The sequence below is a fragment of the Schistocerca serialis genome, chromosome 7 (assembly GCF_023864345.2).
Source record: "Schistocerca serialis cubense isolate TAMUIC-IGC-003099 chromosome 7, iqSchSeri2.2, whole genome shotgun sequence".
Classification (NCBI taxonomy): domain Eukaryota; kingdom Metazoa; phylum Arthropoda; class Insecta; order Orthoptera; family Acrididae; genus Schistocerca; species Schistocerca serialis.
The window spans coordinates 299,040,058-299,063,245 of NC_064644.1; the positions used below are offsets into that span (position 1 = coordinate 299,040,058).

At 38.6% G+C, this 23,188-nt stretch overlaps 1 protein-coding gene across 8 annotated transcripts in view; it reads left to right on the top strand.

Moving 5' to 3' along the window:
- The window catches only part of LOC126412521 (vascular endothelial growth factor receptor kdr-like), an 864,770-nt gene that overhangs the window by 800,745 nt on the left and 40,837 nt on the right, over positions 1-23,188 (top strand). For all 8 annotated transcript variants that reach the window (XM_050082152.1, XM_050082155.1, XM_050082154.1 and 5 more), the window contains 2 exons: positions 4,500-4,724; positions 6,713-6,881. In XM_050082152.1, the coding sequence (XP_049938109.1) occupies positions 4,500-4,724; positions 6,713-6,881 (394 nt within the window). The remainder of the gene's footprint in view (positions 1-4,499; positions 4,725-6,712; positions 6,882-23,188) is intronic.

Genomic DNA, 23,188 nt, shown 5'->3' on the forward strand with positions numbered 1-23,188 from the left:
CGGATGTTTGCTGCTGACATTGCAGTGCTGTCAAGAGACAGCAAATGACTTGGAGGAGCAGTTGAAGGCAAGGTCAGTGTCTCAAAAAGAGGAGATAAGGTGAATATCAACAAAAGCAAGACAAGGGTAATGGAATGTAGTCAAATTAAATCAGTCGATATTGAGGGAATTAGATTATGAAACGATACACTAAAAGTAATAGATATTTTTGATATTTTGGCAGTAAAATAAATGATGGCCAAAGTAGAGTGGATGTAAAATGTAGACTGGCAATGTCAAGAAAAGCATTTCTTCAGAAAAAAAAAATCTTAACATCAAATATAAATTAAAGATTAGGAAGTCTTTTCTGAAGTTATTTATCTGGAGTGTAGCCTTGTACAGAAGTGAAACATTGGTGATAAACAGTCCAGATGAGATGAGAAGAGAATATTTTGAAATGTGATGCTACAGAAGAATGCTGAAGATTAGATGGGTTGATTGCATAACTAATGAAATTCCGAACAAAATTGGGGAGAAAAGAAATTTGTGGCCTTAATTGTCTAAAAGACAGAATCAGTTGATGGGACAGTTTCTGAGACAGAAAGGAATAAGACAAGCCATAAATTTATGTAAACACAATCAACAATATAACATGAGGATCAACTTAATTTTTCGAGGAACTGCTTGACAGAATAGGAGGATTGACCCATGAGGAAACTGTTCAGTTTTGATTTGAAAGTGCTTAGATTACTCTTAAGATGTTTTGAATTCTTGGGGTACATTATTGAAAATGGATTCAGCAGTATACTGCACGACTTTCCAATACCATATGTCATAAGCAAATGAAAATAGGCAAAGTAGACTACTTTTTGTGTTGAACTATCGCTTACTTCAAATACGGTTCGAATAGTAAGAATGGCAACATTATTCTTTGAACAAGATCCTAAGCATGGACTTCCCATGACAGTTTCCTATCTGAAGCCTAGAAATTTGAACTGTTCAGTTTCACTAATCATATGCCTAGTTTGTGAAATTCCACATCGGGTTTTGTTGAATTGTGTGTTAGAAACTAAAAACTGACTCTTACTGTGATTTTGCTTTGGCTTATTTTTTACAAGCCATAAACTTATATCTCGAACTGCACTATTTGAAACGGTGCCAGTGTTGCACACAACATACTTTACTACGAAGCTTGTGTCATCAGCAAACAGAAATATCATAGAATCACCTGTAATACTAGAGGGCGTATCATTTATATAAATAAGGAACAGGAGTGGCCCCAGCGCTAATCCCTGGGACACCTCCCATTTAATGGTGCCTCATGCAGGCCCAACATCATAGCCATTCTCAACACCGTGGAGAATGACGTTTTGCCATCTGTTATTAAAGTAAGAGGTGAACCAATTGTGAACTACTCCCTGTATTCCATAATGGTCCAACTTCAGGAGACTGACCTTCATTAAAGGGAAAACAACAATATGGATAAATACAGCACTAACATGTGCAGCACAGTACTAGATGGACCTACATAGCCAAATACGCAGAGTGATACAACTGACAAACCTCGAAAAAATTCAGCTGCCCTTACGAATGAAACTGAAGGTACAGAAGAACCAAACAAATATAAGTGGACCAATGTAATGTACACAAAAAAAACCAGAAAGAATCATTATAATAGGACTGAAATTGATGTTCGACCAGAAATAAGGATGCATCATTTGCATACACACATAAACAATGTGTTAAACTCAAGGGAGAATGCAGCACATACACATAACAGAAATCCAAAAGGTGTTTTTATCCATGTGGGAACAAGTTCGCATTGAAACAACAGCGAGGAAGAAATTCTAAGCCACACAAGGAACCTCATCCGAACCGCCAGAAAACTACTCAAATTCCAGAATAATAATAATAACTGGTATTTTATACAGGAGATCAGTGAGTGACACCTATGTGCAGAGAATAAATGGCAATATTGAAAAAACAGTTCAATAAACTAAGAGTCATTTTTATTGATCCTAGTAAATTTCTGACTGCAAAGTGTCTTGCCAAAGATGGTCTACATCTGAATAGGTTGGACTCAAAAATATCAGTAAGATGTTCATAAGTATTTGCCAGATCATAAAAAATAAGAGAAAGTGATAAGTAGTGATGGGGTTGAAAAAATTGGTGTAGCATTAAGAAAGACAAAACCAAACCATTATCTGGCAAGAAATATGTTAAGGCCCATAACTAATAGTCAAAGTAGATACGTTATCCCCTGGAATAAAAATGGTTTAAACACTGATGCTTCGAACAATAAAATCTCCAAAATAGAAGAATTGGAAATTATTCTGTCAGAATGTGCAACTATTAGAGTTGTTTGTTTACATGAGCACTGGTGTACTGAGGACATAATTAAAATTCTAAACAAAATACAGAACCTCAGATTAGCAAGTAGCTTTTGCAGAAGAAACATGTCATGTGGAGGCTCATGTATACTTCTGCATAGTGATATAAATTATGAGACCAGAAACTGTATTAATTATGTAAATGAAGAATGAGTTTGAGAGCTGTTGTGTAGAAATGGTGGACTCACTAGCAAATGTTATACTAATATAAGTATAGAGAACTCCACGGACACCAACAATAGAACTATTCTTATCTAAGCTTCAAATCATGCTAGAAGACCTTTGTAGAGGAAAAAAAATGTAATGGCTGCTGATTTTTAATATTGATACACATGTGAGAGTAGTCACACTTAAAGATTCACTGGCTTGGTAAAGAAATATGGTTTCAAATTGAATTTCTTTGAATCTACCAGAGACAATGGGCAGTCAGCAATATAATTAATTATGTATTTGAAGATGTGTATAAATTTTGTCTAGATTTAGGTATTTCAGATCATTGTGCGTTGTGCATTGAGCTGCCACAGACACAGGAACATTTCACTTATGAGAATCAATATGAGCAGGAACTTTAGCTAAGAAAATTTGCTAACATTTTGTGAGAAGCTAAAAGTGAAAACGTGGTCTTTTGATTGTTGTAACTTAGGTGATGGAAACCTTGAGAAATTGCTAAGTAGTTTTCTTGGTATCTTCAGTGAAACATTTCCACTTACTCTGCAGCAATAAAATAACAAATAAATTAAAGTGGATTACCCAGGGCATAAAAATTTCCAGTTTAAGGAAAAGTGAACTGCACAGAGAACTAAGATATAATAAAGATATTGATTTCATTAAATGTGTTAGACTCTGTAATTCCAAGGGCCACACATTACAAATATTGGGCTGTGTAGAGCACCATTGCTACACAAAAAATGGAGTACGTAGTTTGTGTACAGTTAATGTAAACTATCTAGTTGGGTACCTTCTAAGATTAAACATAAAGACACATATTTCTTGTTTAGAGATTGAGTGCACTTTGCTGGAAACTACCTTATGAAGCCAAGGTAATAAAGGAAAAAAATAAACTGTGGCAAATATTCACTACTTAAATTGGCATTCAGACACAGGTCTAAAACAATGTACCTGGTTATTAAAAATTTTTGAAAAGATGTGGCACAATCACAGTTGAAATTATACCTGCTGCTTTTATGGGTGTTACTACACATACATCAGGCATGTATTAATGCCATTAAAATTAACCTGTATTAGCATGCATTAAAAGTACCAGTCAGTCATAGTGACATGAATCCTCTAATGTCTATGGTTCATTAGAGCGCAGTACATGGAGAGGAAGGTATTTACAATGTACATATTGGTACATATACATCTTTGCATACTCGCAGATGTAACAAATTTTAAATTGTGTGAACTTTCATATTTAAATAAGAAAGCAATTAGGAACATGTTTTCACTTTCATCACATAGTAGTGACTCACATCTGATAATCATTGAAGGGAATGGAAGTCACAGCTTTGTCAGTGCCACCCTGATGCATTTATTTCTTATCACCTTAACACCTGTAAAAATATGGCAATTACGGTTTTAGAAACAGATGGCCATGCACTGGCCTTCAGATGCTGTAAGTATGAAGAAAACCAAAGAGGGGCCAGTTCTTACGGACAACTTATAATGCTGGCCCAAATGGCTGATTCATGGACAATTACTTAATTTTTTCAAAGAGTTTCTTAGCAGAACAAATTCACATACATATTATCATGAGTGTGTTGCATACTACTAAACTTCAGCATATTTTATTATACAGAGCGTTGAAATTCTTTACTACATCTGCATTGTTGAAGCCTTCATGTACCCTAGAATGTAGATTGATTATTAAATCTACATGTGTTAATTCTCATGTTGTGTAAACGTATTAAAGCTTTAAAACCTGCCAGAAAAACATAGAATAGGATACCTGTTTCATAAGTTTGGGAGGTTCTCCTCATTGTGAGTCCCTTGAATAAGATTTTCTTATGTTAGGTAAATACTTTCTGCAATTTAATTCATTTGGTGCTGTTGAAATAAATATTTCTGACAGTTTTTTTGATCAGTGATTCCCACTTGTTACCTTACATTTCCTTTATTTATCATTCATAGGCAAACAGCTCGGTTCTGGAGCTTTTGGTGTTGTTATGAAGGCAGAAGCATTTGGCATCTTGGAAGAAGAACCTGTCACAACAGTAGCAGTTAAAATGGTGAAAAGAAACACTGACTATACATACATCAAAGCATTAGCATCAGAACTCAAAATAATGGTACATCTAGGAAAGCATCTGAATGTTGTAAACTTGCTTGGAGCATGCACAACAAACATAACGAAGAGTGAGTACTATTTCTAAATGAACTATAAAATTAATTTTGAAATTGGGATGTTTTAGTCCAAATTATTATTTGCAAATTTTGTCATTGAACATTTGTGTGCTGTTATTTTCAAATGATTGTGGCAGTGGAAAATTAGTTGAAATGGTAAACTTTTTCGCACAAATTGAACCAACTACTCCATGATTACAATCTTATGTGCTATTTATTTAGCTAATAGCAACTCTGTTTAAATGGTTGAAATATTTTTATATGCTGTAAGTATAAAAAATTGAAGAGGTTCTTGTGTAATGTCGCTTCTGAGATTAAAAATGATATTTAGTTGTTTGTTTTGCCTTAGAAATAGAGCTGATATCAAAATTTATGTTTAGAGTACCAAAACCTAGCAAAAGAAAGTGTAGAATTGAGTTAATTTATATCAAAATTTGTAATTTTTAATATTAAGCATTCCAGTAGGTTCTTGAGAACAAACCTAATTTTGTAACTTAAATGTTTGTGCTAATATGCTTTGCTGCTAATGGTGGCAGCAAACAAATAGGTAGAAATATAAGTTACAGTGATAAATGAGACATATTTTACAACAGTTAATACAGTTGGTTTTGATACTCTTTCCTGGTGCATGGCCTCTATTTGTTAGCACAGTTTGATAAAAGCTTCTGTGGTGATATCCTTAAGACACCATGTCCAACATGAAGTTTTATTAGCTTCAGCATGAGAATGTTATGTATTAATGTTTGCACAGTTTCTGTTGACGCCTGTCTCTGTCCTTAGTATACACCTTATTTATATATTATTTTTATTATTGGATGGTGATACGTCAGATTCTCAGGGAATTGAATTTTCTTAAAATTTCAGGCAGTTCTGGAAGAATCTAGAGGGAGCTTTTTATTGAACGGAAATAAACATTGAATCATTTTGTTAAACATTACTTGTGAGATTATGCTTTGGAAAAGATAGATTGTGCAGCTGTGTAAGGAAGGTGAAGTAATGCATTGTAATGTTTGTTGCTCGATCACAGCTACCTCCTATATGCACACAAACCTAGGGAATCTTCATTATTGTTTGTGTGCTCTTGGGCTCAATGTTTGTTTCCCGTTGCATGATCGTGCAATGGAGTGTAATGTGCACGTGAGATTTTGTGAAGTAGCTGTGACTTTTTCACACAAATGCAAACGTCTTTTCTTGTAATTTTGTATTAAAAAAATATAAATGCCAATCCATATTTGAACTTGAATATTTTGTATGTCAGCTTGGAATAATCAGGCTTGGTTTGAAATGGGTAAAAAGCAACCATTGTACTACTTCACTGACTTTCTTGCAGTTCATATGTTATGTTAATATTGACAATAATGTGAAGAGAGTCTGGTTAGAAACAGGAAGTGTCACTGCTATTGAAGTCTGTTGATAGTACATTCCAGGGAAAACAACTGAAGCAGTTCCTGCTAGAATTTCAGATATACTTGAGGTTGTCACACAATGATATAGAATGGCACAGAATGGCAACATTAACAAAGGAATTTCCAAGGGTAGCAAGAACTTAAAAGATACAGAACTATCAATAAGACTGTAATTTCTTTCTGAACTTGATATAATAATTAATAAGTGATATAGCAACTCAAAAATCTTAATTTGTCACCATTAAAACCAGTAAAGTAAAACTCACCTGGACAGCTGTCATGTTAAATCAGCTAGCCTGGATGTGGCTTTTTGGCAGTTTCCCACACCCTATTAAGTGAGCTGGTACTGAAGTCACACCTCACTTACATGATTAGCAAACATTTAGAAAACTTCTGCTTGCTTTCACGTGCATTACAAATACTAAAGTAAAACTCGTTCTTTGTAGAAAAGAAACTGAGGTCATTAAAATTTGGAACTTCAGCCATAAAAAAAACCTTTCAGGGAATTATTCTAAAAGAACAGTGATGATGATGATGATGATGATGATGAGGATGAGGATGAGGATGAGCATTGATAACATCCTTTCATTGCAGAGGAACTGTTGGTTATAGTGGAATACTGCCGATTTGGAAATCTGCACAACTACCTTTTACGTCATCGTGATGAATTTATTGACCAGATAGATCCAAAAACAGGAACGGTAGATCCAACTATTGGGCAAGAGATACTGGAAAGAGCTGACTCATTTAATAAAAAGAACAGGTAATGTTTAATTTAAATGTTAACAGGTTCTGTTTATAACTGTGTGAAAATGAATAGTGATACAGTCCATGTTGCAAGAAGATATTGTGAATAAGACCTAGGCAGAAAGAAAATAAGCAAGTCCCCATTATCACCTACTTGAAACTGCAAAATTATTTTGTGGAATTGTTGGTTTTCATATTTGTTTGTTCATACATTCTGTTTATTCCATACATTCTGTTTACTTCTGTAATAAGTTAAAGAGAAAAATCTGAATTATTTAGAATTCACACACAAGTAAAAATATTCAAATGCTTTCAATGACTGGTGTCCTCACTAATTTCCTACATGGCTCGATTTCTAAGTTGGCCATTTATTTCTTGACATAAATCGCTTTCTGTAATCCCTTTTACTGTCTTCAATAGTTTTCGCCTTCTTGTTATTTTCTGTAGTTTTAGTTGAAGGAATATCGGTTTCTGAGGACTCAAGATTGTAAGCATCTTGGTATTTTACTATTTTCACATGCCTTATCAGTAATTAGATTTGATTTGTCTATCCCTGTTTGTTTGTCACATTCAGTTTTGTATATCAATTTCATGCTTTGAAACTGTTATCTGAGAAATATTCGTATAAATCAGCAGCTTATACTTACCCAAATTAATACAGTTCACACATCATTGTTACATTTTTGTGTGTTCTTTGACATCCATTTGCTATGACATGAAAATGAAATTTCTCATGTCTCACCTTCGATATTTATTTCTTAAACCTTTAAAGCAAATAGAAAATTAGCTACTTATTTTCCTAGATTTCCAATATTAACAGAAATTTAAATGGGTATAGATAGCACAAAAAGATGGTAACTGTATTGCACTGTTACAAAGAATGGCCTTAAAGCATCAGTTAGGATAAATTGGAAGGATTTTATGGTTATCATTAGTGTTTGTGTTGAAATTAAGGGGTGTATCTATCTGGTCCTGTTGGAATATTGTAGAAACTCTCACAAAAATCTGATGTTTCATTAATGTACTGATAACAAAACATACATTTTTACATTTGAATGTTGTCAGAATTACTGTGAATTATGGTTTGTCTCATAATGTACATAAACTAAATCATTTGATTCAGGTACAGGAGAAATGTCAAATTGTGGTAAAATTACACCATAAACAAAGAACAGCTGATGTTTACAGACAGCATCATGATAATAATACAGTTTTGTTGTACATATGTACAATAAAATTTAACACTCCATTACCCCTTGCTCAAATGATCATTTCATCATCTATGAATTCTTCTATTGGATAGTAGCATTTCTCCCACAGAATCTGCTGCAGCCTTATTTTTTAAAGTTTCTGGCTTCATATTAAATATGTTTTTGCCCATTAACTTGTTATATATTGTGATCCCCATATACCCCTGTGGAGTGTTGTTGTTGTGGTCTTCAGTCCTGAGACTGGTTTGATGCAGCTCTCCATGCTACTCTATCCTGTGCAAGCTTTTTCATCTCCCAGTACCTACTGCAACCTACATCCTTCTGAATCTGCTTAGTGTATTCATCTCTTGGTCTCCCTCTACGATTTTTACCCTCCACGCTGCCCTCCAATACTAAATTGGTGATCCCTTGATGCCTCAGAACATGTCCTACCAACCGATTCCTTCTTCTGGTCAAGTTGTGCCACAAACTTCTCTTCTCCCCAATCCTATTCAATACTTCCTCATTAGTTATGTGATCTACCCATCTAATCTTCAGCATTCTTCTGTAGCACCACATTTCGAAAGCTTCTATTCTCTTCTTGTCCAAACTATTTATCGTCCATGTTTCACTTCCATACATGGCTACACTCCATACGAATACTTCCAGAAATGACTTCCTGACACTTAAATCTATACTGGATGTTAACAAATTTCTCTTCTTCAGAAACGCTTTCCTTGCCATTGCCAGCCTACATTTTATATCCTCTCTACTTCGACCATCATCAGTTATTTTGCTCCCCAAATAGCAAAACTCCTTTACTACTTTAAGTGCCTCATTTCCTAATCTAATTCCCTCAGCATCACCCGACTTAATTAGACTACATTCCATTATCCTTGTTTTGCTTTTGTTGATGTTCATCTTATATCCTCCTTTCAAGACACTGTGGAGTGGAGTATGTGCATATAATTTCAACTGGAGTGTGAGTAGCATAAAATTTATTTTTATTTCTTGTGTTATATGTATGGTTAAAATTATTCTCCTCAAATAATTTTTTTATGTTGTGTAGGAAGACAGTAATTTCATAAATGTATATGGAGGGAACAGTTAGAATTTGCAGTTTCCGAAATAATGGGTGACAAGACTCTGTTCGCTGTACTGTACACAAGTATTTGGCAATTTTCTTTTGCATTTTCATTATTCAAGATACACTACTTGAACTTTACCAAAAATTATCCCATATTTAATGACAGATTGAAAATAACTATGAGAAGCATTTTTTTGAGTACTAAAGTCAGTGGAATTTTCTAGTATTTGCATTGCAAATGCAAAAATGCTTAGTTTTTTTTTGATAAGAAGTCAATATGTGTATTCCAGCTTAAGTTCTTGTCCACATCTAGTCCCAGGAATTTGACTGTGTCAACTTCTTTTATAGGTTGATTGTTATGTTGTATTTTAAGTTCCACTCATTTCAAATGTTTGGTTTTGAAATGTACCCAGTGGGTTTTTGCAATGTTCAGTTTCAACCCACTTAACTGTAACCAGTTTTGTAATGTAGTGTCCTTATGATGGAATTTGGAATTTTTTCTGCTTTATCATCTTCAATTAAAATAGAAGTATCATCTCCAAACAGAACTGATACGGAATTTATATTTAGGGTAAGTCATTTACATAGAATAGGAACAGGATTGGCCCCAAAACGGAGCTTGAGGCATGCCTTGTGATACTGTACTCCATTTACAATAATAGTTCACTGCAGCTGAGGTGATAGTTACCCTTAATTTTTTATTTTTTATTTTATTTTGTGTGTGTGTGTGTGTGTGTGTGTGTGTGTGTGTGTGTAAGGATGATGATAGCCGAATTAGAGCATTGTCTTTAATCCCGTGTTTGTCTGATTTGTAGATAAGCATGTCATGGTTCATGGAGTCAAATGCTTTTTTGAGATCACAGAAGATACCTGCAGCTTTACTCCTCTAATCCAATTATTTGCCTATCTTGTCAATAAATACTCACTGCATCCAAAGTGTTTTTTCTCAGTTGAAATCCAAATTAGTTACTTAAAATATTTTACAATAAATTTTTTGATTTGGTTTGCAGCTACTTTCTCTAACACTTTTGACAGGACTGGAAGAATGGAAATAGAAATAGTTTCCCACATCTTCCCATAGCCCTTTCTTGAACAGGGGGTCTGACTTCAGCATGCTTCAAAATGTCGGGAAAGTATCCCTGTTCAAAAGACGAGTTGAATATTTTAGTTAGAGGAGGTGCTATTATGCCACACTCTATTGGAAGCACTTTAGTTGGTATCCCATCCCTCCCAGAAGTTTTTATTTTTTAATGATAATATAAATTTTCCACATCCTTTATCATGACTCTCAGCTTCTTGGTGGATTCCGAAGGGATTTACTTTACTCTGCTACATCAACATTTGGCTTTGCCACATTTATGAAGAATTCATTTAAACACTCTGATATTTGAGCTGGGTTTACAATAAAGCTATCATCTACTTTAATCCTAGATATTTCGTTTCTGCTAACTGTAACACCTGATTCTGATCTGACAACAGACGCACACTGCTTTTGTTTTACTTTTATGTTGCACGATGAACTTCTTGTGTGCTATTTGTTTGGCTGCTTTCACAACTTTTTAAAATATAGGTTTATAATGATGAACATCCTCAGTAAAATGTCTGTTCTTATTATATTTCAGTTCATTGTGGAGTTTCCTCTTCCTGGCACTAGAAACTTTCCTGGGTTATCCATTTAAGTTTTAGTTGTTTTGTTGCATATAGTTCTAAGTGGAAAAGTGTCATTAAATATTTCGAGAAAGCTACTTAAAAATTTTTTAAAGTTACTATTACTCGAAATACAGCTGTTGTAAGGCCATTCAACCTCTCTTAACTTATTTCGAAATGTAATTGATTTTTTTTTTTTCATTGGAGTTACTTTTCATATGGCTTTTATTACATGAAATTTCTTTTTTAATTTTTGGTGATTGAGTGAATAGTGCAGAGTGGTCAGAGATTCCTATATCCATGCAGAACTCATAAATATCTTCAAATACATAATTTGTTAGAATATTATCAATACAGGTAGCTGACTGTGCATTTACTCTGTTGGTTTTCATAAACTTTATTTTGAAGCCAAGGTTTATATTAAGTTAGTGAATTTGGACACGTCATTGCTTTCAATTATGATATTAATATTGAAGTCAGCAACTGTTATTATATTTTTCCTTTTTTCTTTACTGAGATTTTCAAGCAGGCAATGAAATTTCGCGAGAAAAACTTCAATTGTAGCTTTCTCTGGTACTCTGTAAATAGAAACTACTACAACATTTAAGTCCCTCAGTTTGATACAGCAGCTTTCAAATACACACTCATCATTTAAATGATTAAAAGTCATTTCTTATGCAATATTTCATATCATAATGAGTAAGTATGCAAGAGCCTCCATGTGTTTTCTCTTGTCTACAAAAGCTGTTGGCTAATTCAAAATTTTCAGTTGTATTAAGAATTTTAATGTCAGATGTAAGCCAATGTTCATTCAGGCAAACAACTTTGATATTTCTACATTCAGATAGAATAATTTGTAATTCGTCCACTTTATGACTTTTGTTTGAAAAGTCAGCAGCGCTTGGACCATTTATATTAAAGTGCATTATGTGGGGACACTCTTTTTTCTATTTATGATCTCAAGCATACTATTTCCTGGGTACTGTTTCAGTCTTGCAATTTTCGTTAGCGAACACTGTTTCTCATCTCCATGATTTCTTAAAAGTTTCCCCTATTTTGCAGAATTTTACATGCATCAGCGAACATTTTACTGAACATTTTGGATCCTAATCCATTTAGGTACAGACTGTCTTTACCCAAATATTTATCACTTAAGAATTTATTCAGATTTACGAACACAGCTCCAAAATAATTACAGTTTTCATTTAAATCACAGTTTATTCTCTCAATATATTGATCACTGACTGATCTTCTGTAGATAATACCACTCACCATGATTCTAGGCTTTTGTAGAGATTATTGGCAGATTGAATTAAATTTCTTGTTTTACTTACAATTTGCTCTTCAGTGCTGCTTCTAAGAGAATTTGTACCTACGTGGATGAAGAATCTTTTGTAATTCTTCAGAGGTGCCTTTGCTGAACACTCCTGCAAGTTATATAGGTTGCTAAAGTGTGTCTTCAACTGCAGGGTCTTTATTCCTGGACAAATGTCTATTTGGAATTCAGTATATCACTTTTTTCAGCCTAGAATCATCTTTAACAGGGAATTCATTTTTTTCACTCTGTTCTTCATTACTATGGCATTTCAAATATTTTTACTGTAAGTTACACTTGTCCACTCGTATTTATTTTCTGTTCTTCCAACTTCTGCACGAGTTTGTTCCTTAGATTCAGCAGCCTCGTAGTTTGTATCATTCAGCCCATTTTTGAGCTTACTCTCTTTTATAGAGTCTGCTGTTTCGTAAAAACGTTTTTCCCCATGTTTCAGGTCATGGTTTTCCTGCTTCTGCACTGTTAATTCTGCTTTTAAAGTGTCAACGTCGTTACGAAGCACTTAAATAATTTCTTCCTATGAATTCATTGTGGAAGCTAGTTTGTTGTTTTCGCCATTAAAATGCAAATGTCTCTGCCTTGTGTAGCCTTATGTTACTTAGTCTGGCAAAAAGAGAGGAAGGAATAGGAGGAGATCAGACATTTAATTTTCCTCGTGTGCTTTAAAACAGTCAACATATTCTTAACAAAGTATTAAATTGTAAACTACAGGATAAGTTTTGAAATGCTACTTTGCAAACAATGTCAATTTAAAACACAAAGGAGTTACAGACATTGGCTGCAATTAAGCATTAATTTAAATCAGTGGGGACAGTTGATAATTTGTGCTGGATTGGGATTCAAATCCGGGTCTCCTGTTCACTGGGCAGATACGCTGACCACTGTGGCATCCAGATACAGGTTTCATCGCAACTGTACAGACTACCTTAGCACTTTCCCATCAGACAAAAATTCTCAGTTTATCCAAACATCATATATTATATTTGTAGGGCCCATGCCCATTATCCTCATTACTTGCAGCATTTTGCCGATTCTGATAAGTTTCAGCATGGTGTGCATCCACACTGAAGAGATCATATCCTCACCTTAGGCATCTGTTCCTTCTGTATAAATGTGCTATTTCAATGAACCATTTAGCATTGTAGAAAATAATTCACTGTATGAGTTTCTGTAGTGCTCCATATTTCACACATTTCATAAACTTCATGTGCCTCTTCAGTATTTCAAAATTTGTGCTCATGGCATCAATATTCACTTGTCATGTCACTGTTTTACACTCTGTTGTAATCACAATATCACTGTTTCACAGCTCATAATGCCAAATGACTTCTGGATTTTTAAGCAAAATTAATCACTTCAGTGCAGCATGAGCTTCATTCATTAATAACTTCCATTGAGCCATGGTTTCCTAAGAAACCTCTTACACGTTCAACTTATTCAATAAATCTCTAGTCATTTATTACAAATAGTATCATGAAGGATTTCAGGTATGTACAAGAAGTCAAATGACACACACATTACTAGATGTTGTTAGTAACAGATTATGTTGTCACATTATAACCATACTTAAGTCCAAATCTGAAAGCAAGGTGGTCAGTGAATTACTACGCTTAGCACTGAAGGCACACTACACTTAGCACTGAAGGCACTTTTTTTTATGGACACCAATGTAGAGAAATGAACTCCTGGATTGAGTGTGATGCTGTTATACAGATATGGAATATTTCAGAAGACACATACATCACAAACATAAATTCTGAGCAATTATGAATAATAAATACCCGGTGATCATTGGGTTGGAAATAGCAACCAGTAGAACAGTAGCCAGTGTTGCTAACAACTACACCACATTGCATGCACTGTGGGTAGTAGCTTTGCTCCCTTTCCTAGGAAAACAATGACATGCTGATTCAGAAGTTATCATTGGAGCCACAACACTACCTTGGATCTAGGTCTTGTCAATGGTCCTGTGTGTGGCAATACTGACAGATCCTAGCATTCTGGTGGTGGTTTCTCATCCTCCTCACTATGACGAGCATTGAAGGTAGCCTCTTACATTGAGGTTTTGCAATTGTTAAGCAGGTCTTCAGTTCCATTGAACAAGAAGTCCCCATCATCAATCTACACCTCAGGATTGTAGTAGGGCTTCATGAGGAGAAGATGGATGGTATCTCTCCACCTTTGTCTTCGTGACGAAGAGTCAAGAGTTATGACTCCTTATGTGACAGCCAACAAGAGACTAAGGACACAGTATGGACCAAAGTAGTGCATTAGGGACTTTTCCATAGTTGCACCTTCTGTAAAGGCGTAAAAATCTATACTAACTGTCTCGGCATGGTGCTTGATGTTACGGTGCTTGCAGTTCTCCTTCTGGGTGTCCAGAGTCCATAAGTGAGCCAGCTGTACTGCTTATTTGGTCCAGGTGATGAAGTGTTTCGTGTGCTACTCCTGAGTGTGGTCCATTTGCAGTTGGAGCAGAGTATTCATTGTTGATTCAGTCTCGTGACCATTGATAAGAAAGAATGGTGCGAAGCCTGTAGTGTCTTGATTTGTTGCATTGTATGTGAGTGTCATAATGGGTAGTATTGTATCCTTAGACCATTCCTCTGTGGATGGTAGGCAGTTGTCATCCTGTGGGTAATGTTAAAGCATGAAATTACCTCTGGTACTAGTCTTTATTGGAAAACTTTTCCATGGTCAGAGATAAGATGAGGTGATCTGTGCTTAAATATGTCGTCTTCTATAAGGAAATTCACAATTTCTGGAGCTTCAGCAGTCGGCGTAGCTTTCATGATAGTGTGGCGGGTAAGGTTGTCATTGCAGACTATTACCCATTGGCTGATACTTGTTGACTTCAGGAACTACCCCAGAAGATTCCTTCAAATTCTGTGGAATGTTGCTCTACTGACAGAAGTGGTACCAGATGCCCTAGAGGCAACTGAGGCATGTGCTTTGTAATTGGCATTCCTCACAGTTGCTTACATATTGTCTAATGTATTGGTAGAGATTTGGCCAGTGATACCTGCATCTGATTGTGTATAGGCTATTCACGAATCTCAGGTGACTAAATATTGGAAATTCATGGAAATAATTCAGGATAGCTGGCTGTAGATGAGCTGAGATGACAAGTAACTATTTCTGCCTCACTGGATTGTAGCTCCTCTTACACAACGTGCAACTTATTTATTGGAATTATCCATTGATTGACTCCTCCTTCAAGGCTGCTGTGTTTTGCAGCAGTGCTGGGTCTTCCTCTGTTCAGCAGCAATGCCATTTAATGCTGCGATGGCCCAGATTACATTCGTGCTGCTGTATTAAGCCAAAGGAAGTACATGTTCTTGTGTTTGCATCTGCTTTTGTATACCACTATGATGTCATATTCCTGAAACATCAGTGCCCATTACACCAGTCAAACCAATGGATCATTCAGGCTAGTCAGCCACCTCAGAGAGTGGTGGTCTATCACTGTGGTGAATGGTTTACCAAAGAAATATAGCTGGAACTCATTGGTGGCCCAAGAATTGCAAGGCACTCTTTCTTGATTGCTACTAGGAGAATAATCAGGAAGTGTAAGCTGTCACCTTTTCAGCACCTTCCTGAATATGTTTTAAAACTGCATTTATTCCATAACAACTCTGTTGATGTGAAGTGCTGTTTTGGCATTCTCATTATGAAATGCTAGTACTGGAGAAGATATTAGCACCTCCTTAAGGATAAGGAAAGAGCTTTCATCCACCTCACCTTGGCACAGAAATCCTTTCACTGTTACTATGAGCACATTCGCAGAAAACTTCTCATTTTACAGATATATTGAGGATTCAGAAAATCTGTCACTGCTCTTATTTTCTGTGGACTGGACAGATTCTCCTCACTCTTCTCTAGGTGCCCAAACATTATTTCTTGGCCAGTGAAGACACTTTCGTCAGATTCAGGTAGATGCCTGCAATTTGAATGCAGTTGTCAGGCAGCTTAGATGTTCTTCAAATGTCTTTGGAAGAAATGACATCATCCAGATGGTGAAATGCACCATCCACTTAAGGTGTTGAAATAGATAATCCAGCATATATTTGAAGGTGGCATAACTTTGAACTTGGAGACCATTTGGAATTATGAAGGTCGTCCTGATCAGCCTTGTCAATCTTGATTTGCCAGTAGGCGAATGGTCAACACTTGCTTAGTGGAGAATTGTAGGAAACTGTAGCTCATCTATAAAAAGAGATCACATTTAGAACACTAATGCGAACCATTCTTGAGTACTGCCAGTGTGTTTGGGATTGCCATCGGGTCGGATTACAGGAAGATGGTGGAGTGGTTCAGAGACGGGCTGCTAGATTTTTTTACCAGTATGTTTGATCAACACATGGGAATGCCTGGAGGAAAGGTCATCTTTTCATGAAAATGCTATTGAGAAAATGCAGAGAAGCGTCATTTGAAGCTGCAGAACAATTCTACTGCCATCAGCATAAGTTTTCTTGTAAGGACCATGAATATGGAGAAATTAGGTGTCATACAGAGGCATAACAGTGGTTTTTCTCTCACTTTATTTGGGACTTAAACCGGAAAGGAAATGACAAATAGCGATACAAGGTACTCTCCACCCAGCAGCATACAGTGGGTTGCAGAGTATGTATGTAGATTTAAATACAGCTTACTTGCATGTCCATAGTTTAGAAAAACTTTGGTGCTTTCAAGCAGTCTTAGGTTGTCATCAATGCCCTGCAATGGGTAGATATATTTTTTCTTAATTTTGTTCCAGTCATTCATAGTCGTTGCAGAAATACCATGTACCCTTCTTCTTCTTCTTCTTCTTCTTCTTCTTCTTCTTCTTTACAAGGACAACAGGAGTGGACCAAGGACCTTCTGAAGGTTCAATATCATCATCTTGGACCATCTTCTCGATTTCCTCCTTGATGTTTTTTTGATCAGCCAGTGACACACTATTAAGGTGCTGGCTAATTAGTGGTGATCCCCAGTGTTGATATGGGTCTGTTTTTTTTATCCATTCTGAATTTTAAATATCCAAAATTTGGCGCAGAGTGACTAACATTCACCGATGTTTTTCTTCGATAAAGTTGAATCCTATGAGCAATTACAGTAGCTTCCTCCCCTACATTGTTTGTAGTGGTAGTAGAACAATATTCTTAATTTATGGCACTAAGTTGCCATTTCTGGGCTGGTTTGGCTACTCCTGTATGCATACCTTTAGGGGTGGGTTGTGATCCAAAGTTCTATTTGACGACATACAATGCTTAAGATTGTCTCTAGTATCTAGATGTCTCTTGTGAGCACAGTAGCTTTTAACAACTGAAAAAAGCTTTAAAGTTTGACTGAGTGTCTCTATTAACAACTGGAACGTGTCTAATTGGTGACTTGAGGATAACAATGTACTCAAAAAGCAAACATCGGCCCAGAACAATCTTCAGTGCGTGTGTGTGCACGCATGTGCGCGTGCGCGTATGGGTGCGCACCGCATGCGCGTGTGCGAGTGTGCGCGCGAGCCTGTTGGAATAGCTTCATCAGTCTAGAGCTCTGATATTAAACAGTCTATGACTGCTCGTGATGCCAGCAAGAAGTCCCATACGAGAATAACAGACTACATACTTTTAAAATGATGAGTTTGAACGGCTGTCTTCTGTCATTGACGTTCATTCTTGCAATACATGTTCCTGTCAGGTGGGTATATTTCACTTTTACGACTTTCAGTACAATTGTTTTGGATCACGGAACAGCCTTCTTTATTTGGCAGTGATAAGCATTTGACTTTACAGAAAAGTAAACCCCTGACTAACTAGCAACCAGACAGGTTGACTCTCAAAGACAATATTAATGAGATTTCCTTACATCTTGGTAACTGTAATTCTTGGAAGATTTTCATTTATGATGGCCTTGCCTCCATAGGCCTTACATACTTTTCCTGATTTGGCAGTCAGACAAGCAGCTTGTATGTTTGTATGGTGACAGTGAAGGCTATGATTGTGGTGGGAAGTGACCTCATACAGACTACACATAATTGTTGAGATGGTTGACCTCTGGTGGCGTAGTAGTTGATGAAAATTGGCTTTGTTCTCCACTGTATTGTACAGTGTGTCCAGGACATCCACATTGGAAACACTGGTCTGTTGTCTTCCATACTCTAAATGTCTGTTCTTTTGTGTACTTCCTAGGATTACCCTTCATATTTAGGCAAATAAAGTGGTAGGGGACTTATTATAAACTTAAGTATTGAAGGAGAATGTATGCATAGATTCTTTTGTGTGGCTCAATGACCTGGTGTAAATGTTTCAGTGGCTTGTCACTTCGGTGAATTGCATCTCCCCAGCCAGAGGTGACGTACAGTTTAACAAGGAATCCTAAATGCACATTGTTTTTGGCAAATCTCCATATCATTGAGAGTTGATAGTTAGGTTAAAAAAGAAAATAATTGTGGTTCAGTTAGGATTTGATCATGCAATGTTTCTGTTACCAATTATGAACTTTAGCATGACTGCAATGAGCACTACTTCATTTCTACTCTTGAAAATTAGACCTAGAGTCTTAACATGGAATGAGATCATCATCCTGCTTCTAGCGAGTGTCCATATCATTGACTGGTGAATGTTAAGACGGTGAATGTTAAGACAGTGAAAGTTCATGGTCCAACTGGATTTTATCATGCAACGTTTAGATTTTCAGGCTCACAATTTACTGGCAGACCACTAGGCCCAACTCTCATTCTGCTGAGTCTTTGCAGCTGTGCTGAGTCTTTGCAGCTGTGCTGAGTCTTTGCAGCTGTGCTGAGTCTTTGCAGCTGTGCTGAGTCTTTGCAGCTGTGCTGAGTCTTTGCAGCTGTGCTGAGTCTTTGCAGCTGTGCTGAGTCTTTGCAGCTGTGCTGAGTCTTTGCAGCTGTGCTGAGTCTTTGCAGCTGTGCTGAGTCTTTGCAGCTGTGCTGAGTCTTTGCAGCTGTGCTGAGTCTTTGCAGCTGTGCTGAGTCTTTGCAGCTGTGCTGAGTCTTTGCAGCTGTGCTGAGTCTTTGCAGCTGTGCTGAGTCTTTGCAGCTGTGCTGAGTCTTTGCAGCTGTGCTGAGTCTTTGCAGCTGTGCTGAGTCTTTGCAGCTGTGCTGAGTCTTTGCAGCTGTGCTGAGTCTTTGCAGCTGTGCTGAGTCTTTGCAGCTGTGCTGAGTCTTTGCAGCTGTGCTGAGTCTTTGCAGCTGTGCTGAGTCTTTGCAGCTGTGCTGAGTCTTTGCAGCTGTGCTGAGTCTTTGCAGCTGTGCTGAGTCTTTGCAGCTGTGCTGAGTCTTTGCAGCTGTGCTGAGTCTTTGCAGCTGTGCTGAGTCTTTGCAGCTGTGCTGAGTCTTTGCAGCTGTGCTGAGTCTTTGCAGCTGTGCTGAGTCTTTGCAGCTGTGCTGAGTCTTTGCAGCTGTGCTGAGTCTTTGCAGCTGTGCTGAGTCTTTGCAGCTGTGCTGAGTCTTTGCAGCTGTGCTGAGTCTTTGCAGCTGTGCTGAGTCTTTGCAGCTGTGCTGAGTCTTTGCAGCTGTGCTGAGTCTTTGCAGCTGTGCTGAGTCTTTGCAGCTGTGCTGAGTCTTTGCAGCTGTGCTGAGTCTTTGCAGCTGTGCTGAGTCTTTGCAGCTGTGCTGAGTCTTTGCAGCTGTGCTGAGTCTTTGCAGCTGTGCTGAGTCTTTGCAGCTGTGCTGAGTCTTTGCAGCTGTGCTGAGTCTTTGCAGCTGTGCTGAGTCTTTGCAGCTGTGCTGAGTCTTTGCAGCTGTGCTGAGTCTTTGCAGCTGTGCTGAGTCTTTGCAGCTGTGCTGAGTCTTTGCAGCTGTGCTGAGTCTTTGCAGCTGTGCTGAGTCTTTGCAGCTGTGCTGAGTCTTTGCAGCTGTGCTGAGTCTTTGCAGCTGTGCTGAGTCTTTGCAGCTGTGCTGAGTCTTTGCAGCTGTGCTGAGTCTTTGCAGCTGTGCTGAGTCTTTGCAGCTGTGCTGAGTCTTTGCAGCTGTGCTGAGTCTTTGCAGCTGTGCTGAGTCTTTGCAGCTGTGCTGAGTCTTTGCAGCTGTGCTGAGTCTTTGCAGCTGTGCTGAGTCTTTGCAGCTGTGCTGAGTCTTTGCAGCTGTGCTGAGTCTTTGCAGCTGTGCTGAGTCTTTGCAGCTGTGCTGAGTCTTTGCAGCTGTGCTGAGTCTTTGCAGCTGTGCTGAGTCTTTGCAGCTGTGCTGAGTCTTTGCAGCTGTGCTGAGTCTTTGCAGCTGTGCTGAGTCTTTGCAGCTGTGCTGAGTCTTTGCAGCTGTGCTGAGTCTTTGCAGCTGTGCTGAGTCTTTGCAGCTGTGCTGAGTCTTTGCAGCTGTGCTGAGTCTTTGCAGCTGTGCTGAGTCTTTGCAGCTGTGCTGAGTCTTTGCAGCTGTGCTGAGTCTTTGCAGCTGTGCTGAGTCTTTGCAGCTGTGCTGAGTCTTTGCAGCTGTGCTGAGTCTTTGCAGCTGTGCTGAGTCTTTGCAGCTGTGCTGAGTCTTTGCAGCTGTGCTGAGTCTTTGCAGCTGTGCTGAGTCTTTGCAGCTGTGCTGAGTCTTTGCAGCTGTGCTGAGTCTTTGCAGCTGTGCTGAGTCTTTGCAGCTGTGCTGAGTCTTTGCAGCTGTGCTGAGTCTTTGCAGCTGTGCTGAGTCTTTGCAGCTGTGCTGAGTCTTTGCAGCTGTGCTGAGTCTTTGCAGCTGTGCTGAGTCTTTGCAGCTGTGCTGAGTCTTTGCAGCTGTGCTGAGTCTTTGCAGCTGTGCTGAGTCTTTGCAGCTGTGCTGAGTCTTTGCAGCTGTGCTGAGTCTTTGCAGCTGTGCTGAGTCTTTGCAGCTGTGCTGAGTCTTTGCAGCTGTGCTGAGTCTTTGCAGCTGTGCTGAGTCTTTGCAGCTGTGCTGAGTCTTTGCAGCTGTGCTGAGTCTTTGCAGCTGTGCTGAGTCTTTGCAGCTGTGCTGAGTCTTTGCAGCTGTGCTGAGTCTTTGCAGCTGTGCTGAGTCTTTGCAGCTGTGCTGAGTCTTTGCAGCTGTGCTGAGTCTTTGCAGCTGTGCTGAGTCTTTGCAGCTGTGCTGAGTCTTTGCAGCTGTGCTGAGTCTTTGCAGCTGTGCTGAGTCTTTGCAGCTGTGCTGAGTCTTTGCAGCTGTGCTGAGTCTTTGCAGCTGTGCTGCTAGATGACATTGCTATCATTTCCACAGAGATGGTGGACTGTCATCATGCTTGGTCCGACTGTACTTCAGCTACCATTCCCCGTACACTATCTGTTTGCTGTTTCCTACGCCAGCTAAGTGTAATCCAAATTGGCAGCTTTCTAAGGCTGATTGGAGGCTTTAGTCCTCCTCAATGACCTTCAAAGAAGGTAGCGTATTTTACAAACATTGTCCTTTGTACCACAGGATATCCCATATCTCGCATTTTTTCTTTACTGTACCATGTCTCGGTCCCCTGGGGGACTGCGGCATCCCACGGTGCAATTTGCTTGCAGAGGCATGCTCTCTACGATTGTAACTGTCATCCTACACTGGTGCACTGTATCCATTCTAAACAGCTGCATGCACTGTGGGGCTACATTCTTCGGGATAGTAAAAATGCTGGCTGGATATCCTTCACTAGTTCTTTTAGCAGTTTCACTCCTTCTTCCGTTATGTGGGGGCAACCTCTATCAGCTCTTGTGGACCAAAGTTAATTCCTTGATTTGTGGCCTGACCATGTTAGATGATGTCATTGTGAACCCTACAGCTACCTCCAGCACTTTGGGCCACTACTTTGTGGAGATTTCGAGCTGCACCCACTATCACCCCGCCTTCCTCCCTTGGAATTGAGTGGAGGCGGCTCGGGTGATATCCTTCTCCTCTCTGATTTGTCTGCTACAGTTCTGCCTTCAGTATGAGCGAGCTTGACTGTCTGTCGCCTCCTCCCAGTTTTCCACTCCAGGGTCGGATGAAGTTCACATTCAGATGTTGAAACACCTTTCTCTTGTGGGCAAGTATTTTATCCTTTGTATATACAGCCACATTTGAGCAGGTGCCGTGTTCCCCAGGCATCGGCATGAAGCCACGTCATACCTGTACCCAAGCCTAATAAGGAAAACATCTTCCTTCTAGCTGGCACCCCATTTCTCTCACCAGCTGTGTTGCAGGGTGATGGAACATATGATTTGTGACCAGGTGCTATGGTGGCTCGAGGCTCACAATTTTAACCATTACAAAACATCGATTTCATGCACACTGTTCTGCACTTGACCATCTCATCACTTTGTCAACCAATTTCACGAATCGTTTTCTGCTGAAATACCAGATTGTGACTGTGTTTCTTGATGTGGATGAAGACTGTGACACCTGCTGGTGAACTGGTGTCCTCCACACTATGTACTTGTGGGGCTACAGGGGCTGCCTGCCCTATTTTCTTCAGGAATTTTTGAAAGACAGTCTTCAAGGTACATGGGGGTTCAGCCTTCTTGGATGTCTTCATCCAGGAGAATCAGATGCCTCGAGGCTCCGTCCTGAGCATCATCCTCTTTATCACCATTAATGCTATTATGGACTGTCTCCTGCCAGGCATCTCGAGCTCCCTTCTTATTGACGACTTTGCGATCTGTTGCTGTTCCCCACATACTTGTCACCTCGAGCGGCATCTTCAGCGATGTCTCAATCGTCTTCATTCATGGCGCATCAAAAATGTGTTTCGATTTTCCACTGACAAAACCATTTGTATGAATTTCTGGGGCACAGTGAGTTTCTTCCCCCACCTTTACACCTTGGGCCTGTGTCTCTTCCTTTCGCTGAAACTACAAAATTCCTGGAGTCCATGCTTGTTAGGAAACTTTCTCGGTCCTCTCACATGGGTTACCTGACTATTCCACCCGGTTCCCAGTCCCTAATGTCCTATGTGTTACTTCCTGCTAGATTGCCTATTACGTACTGTCCTTTTAGCCATTGCCATTTTTTAAGTGGTGATCCCCTATCACTTTGTGATCATTGTCATCCAGCTGTGACGTTTTGCAATTTCCTGACCCAATTTTCTTTTTTAAACTGCTTATATTCAAGTTAGTGAGTGCTATATGATTTATCAGCCGTTTTAAGAAATGATGCGCAGGCTGCCGCT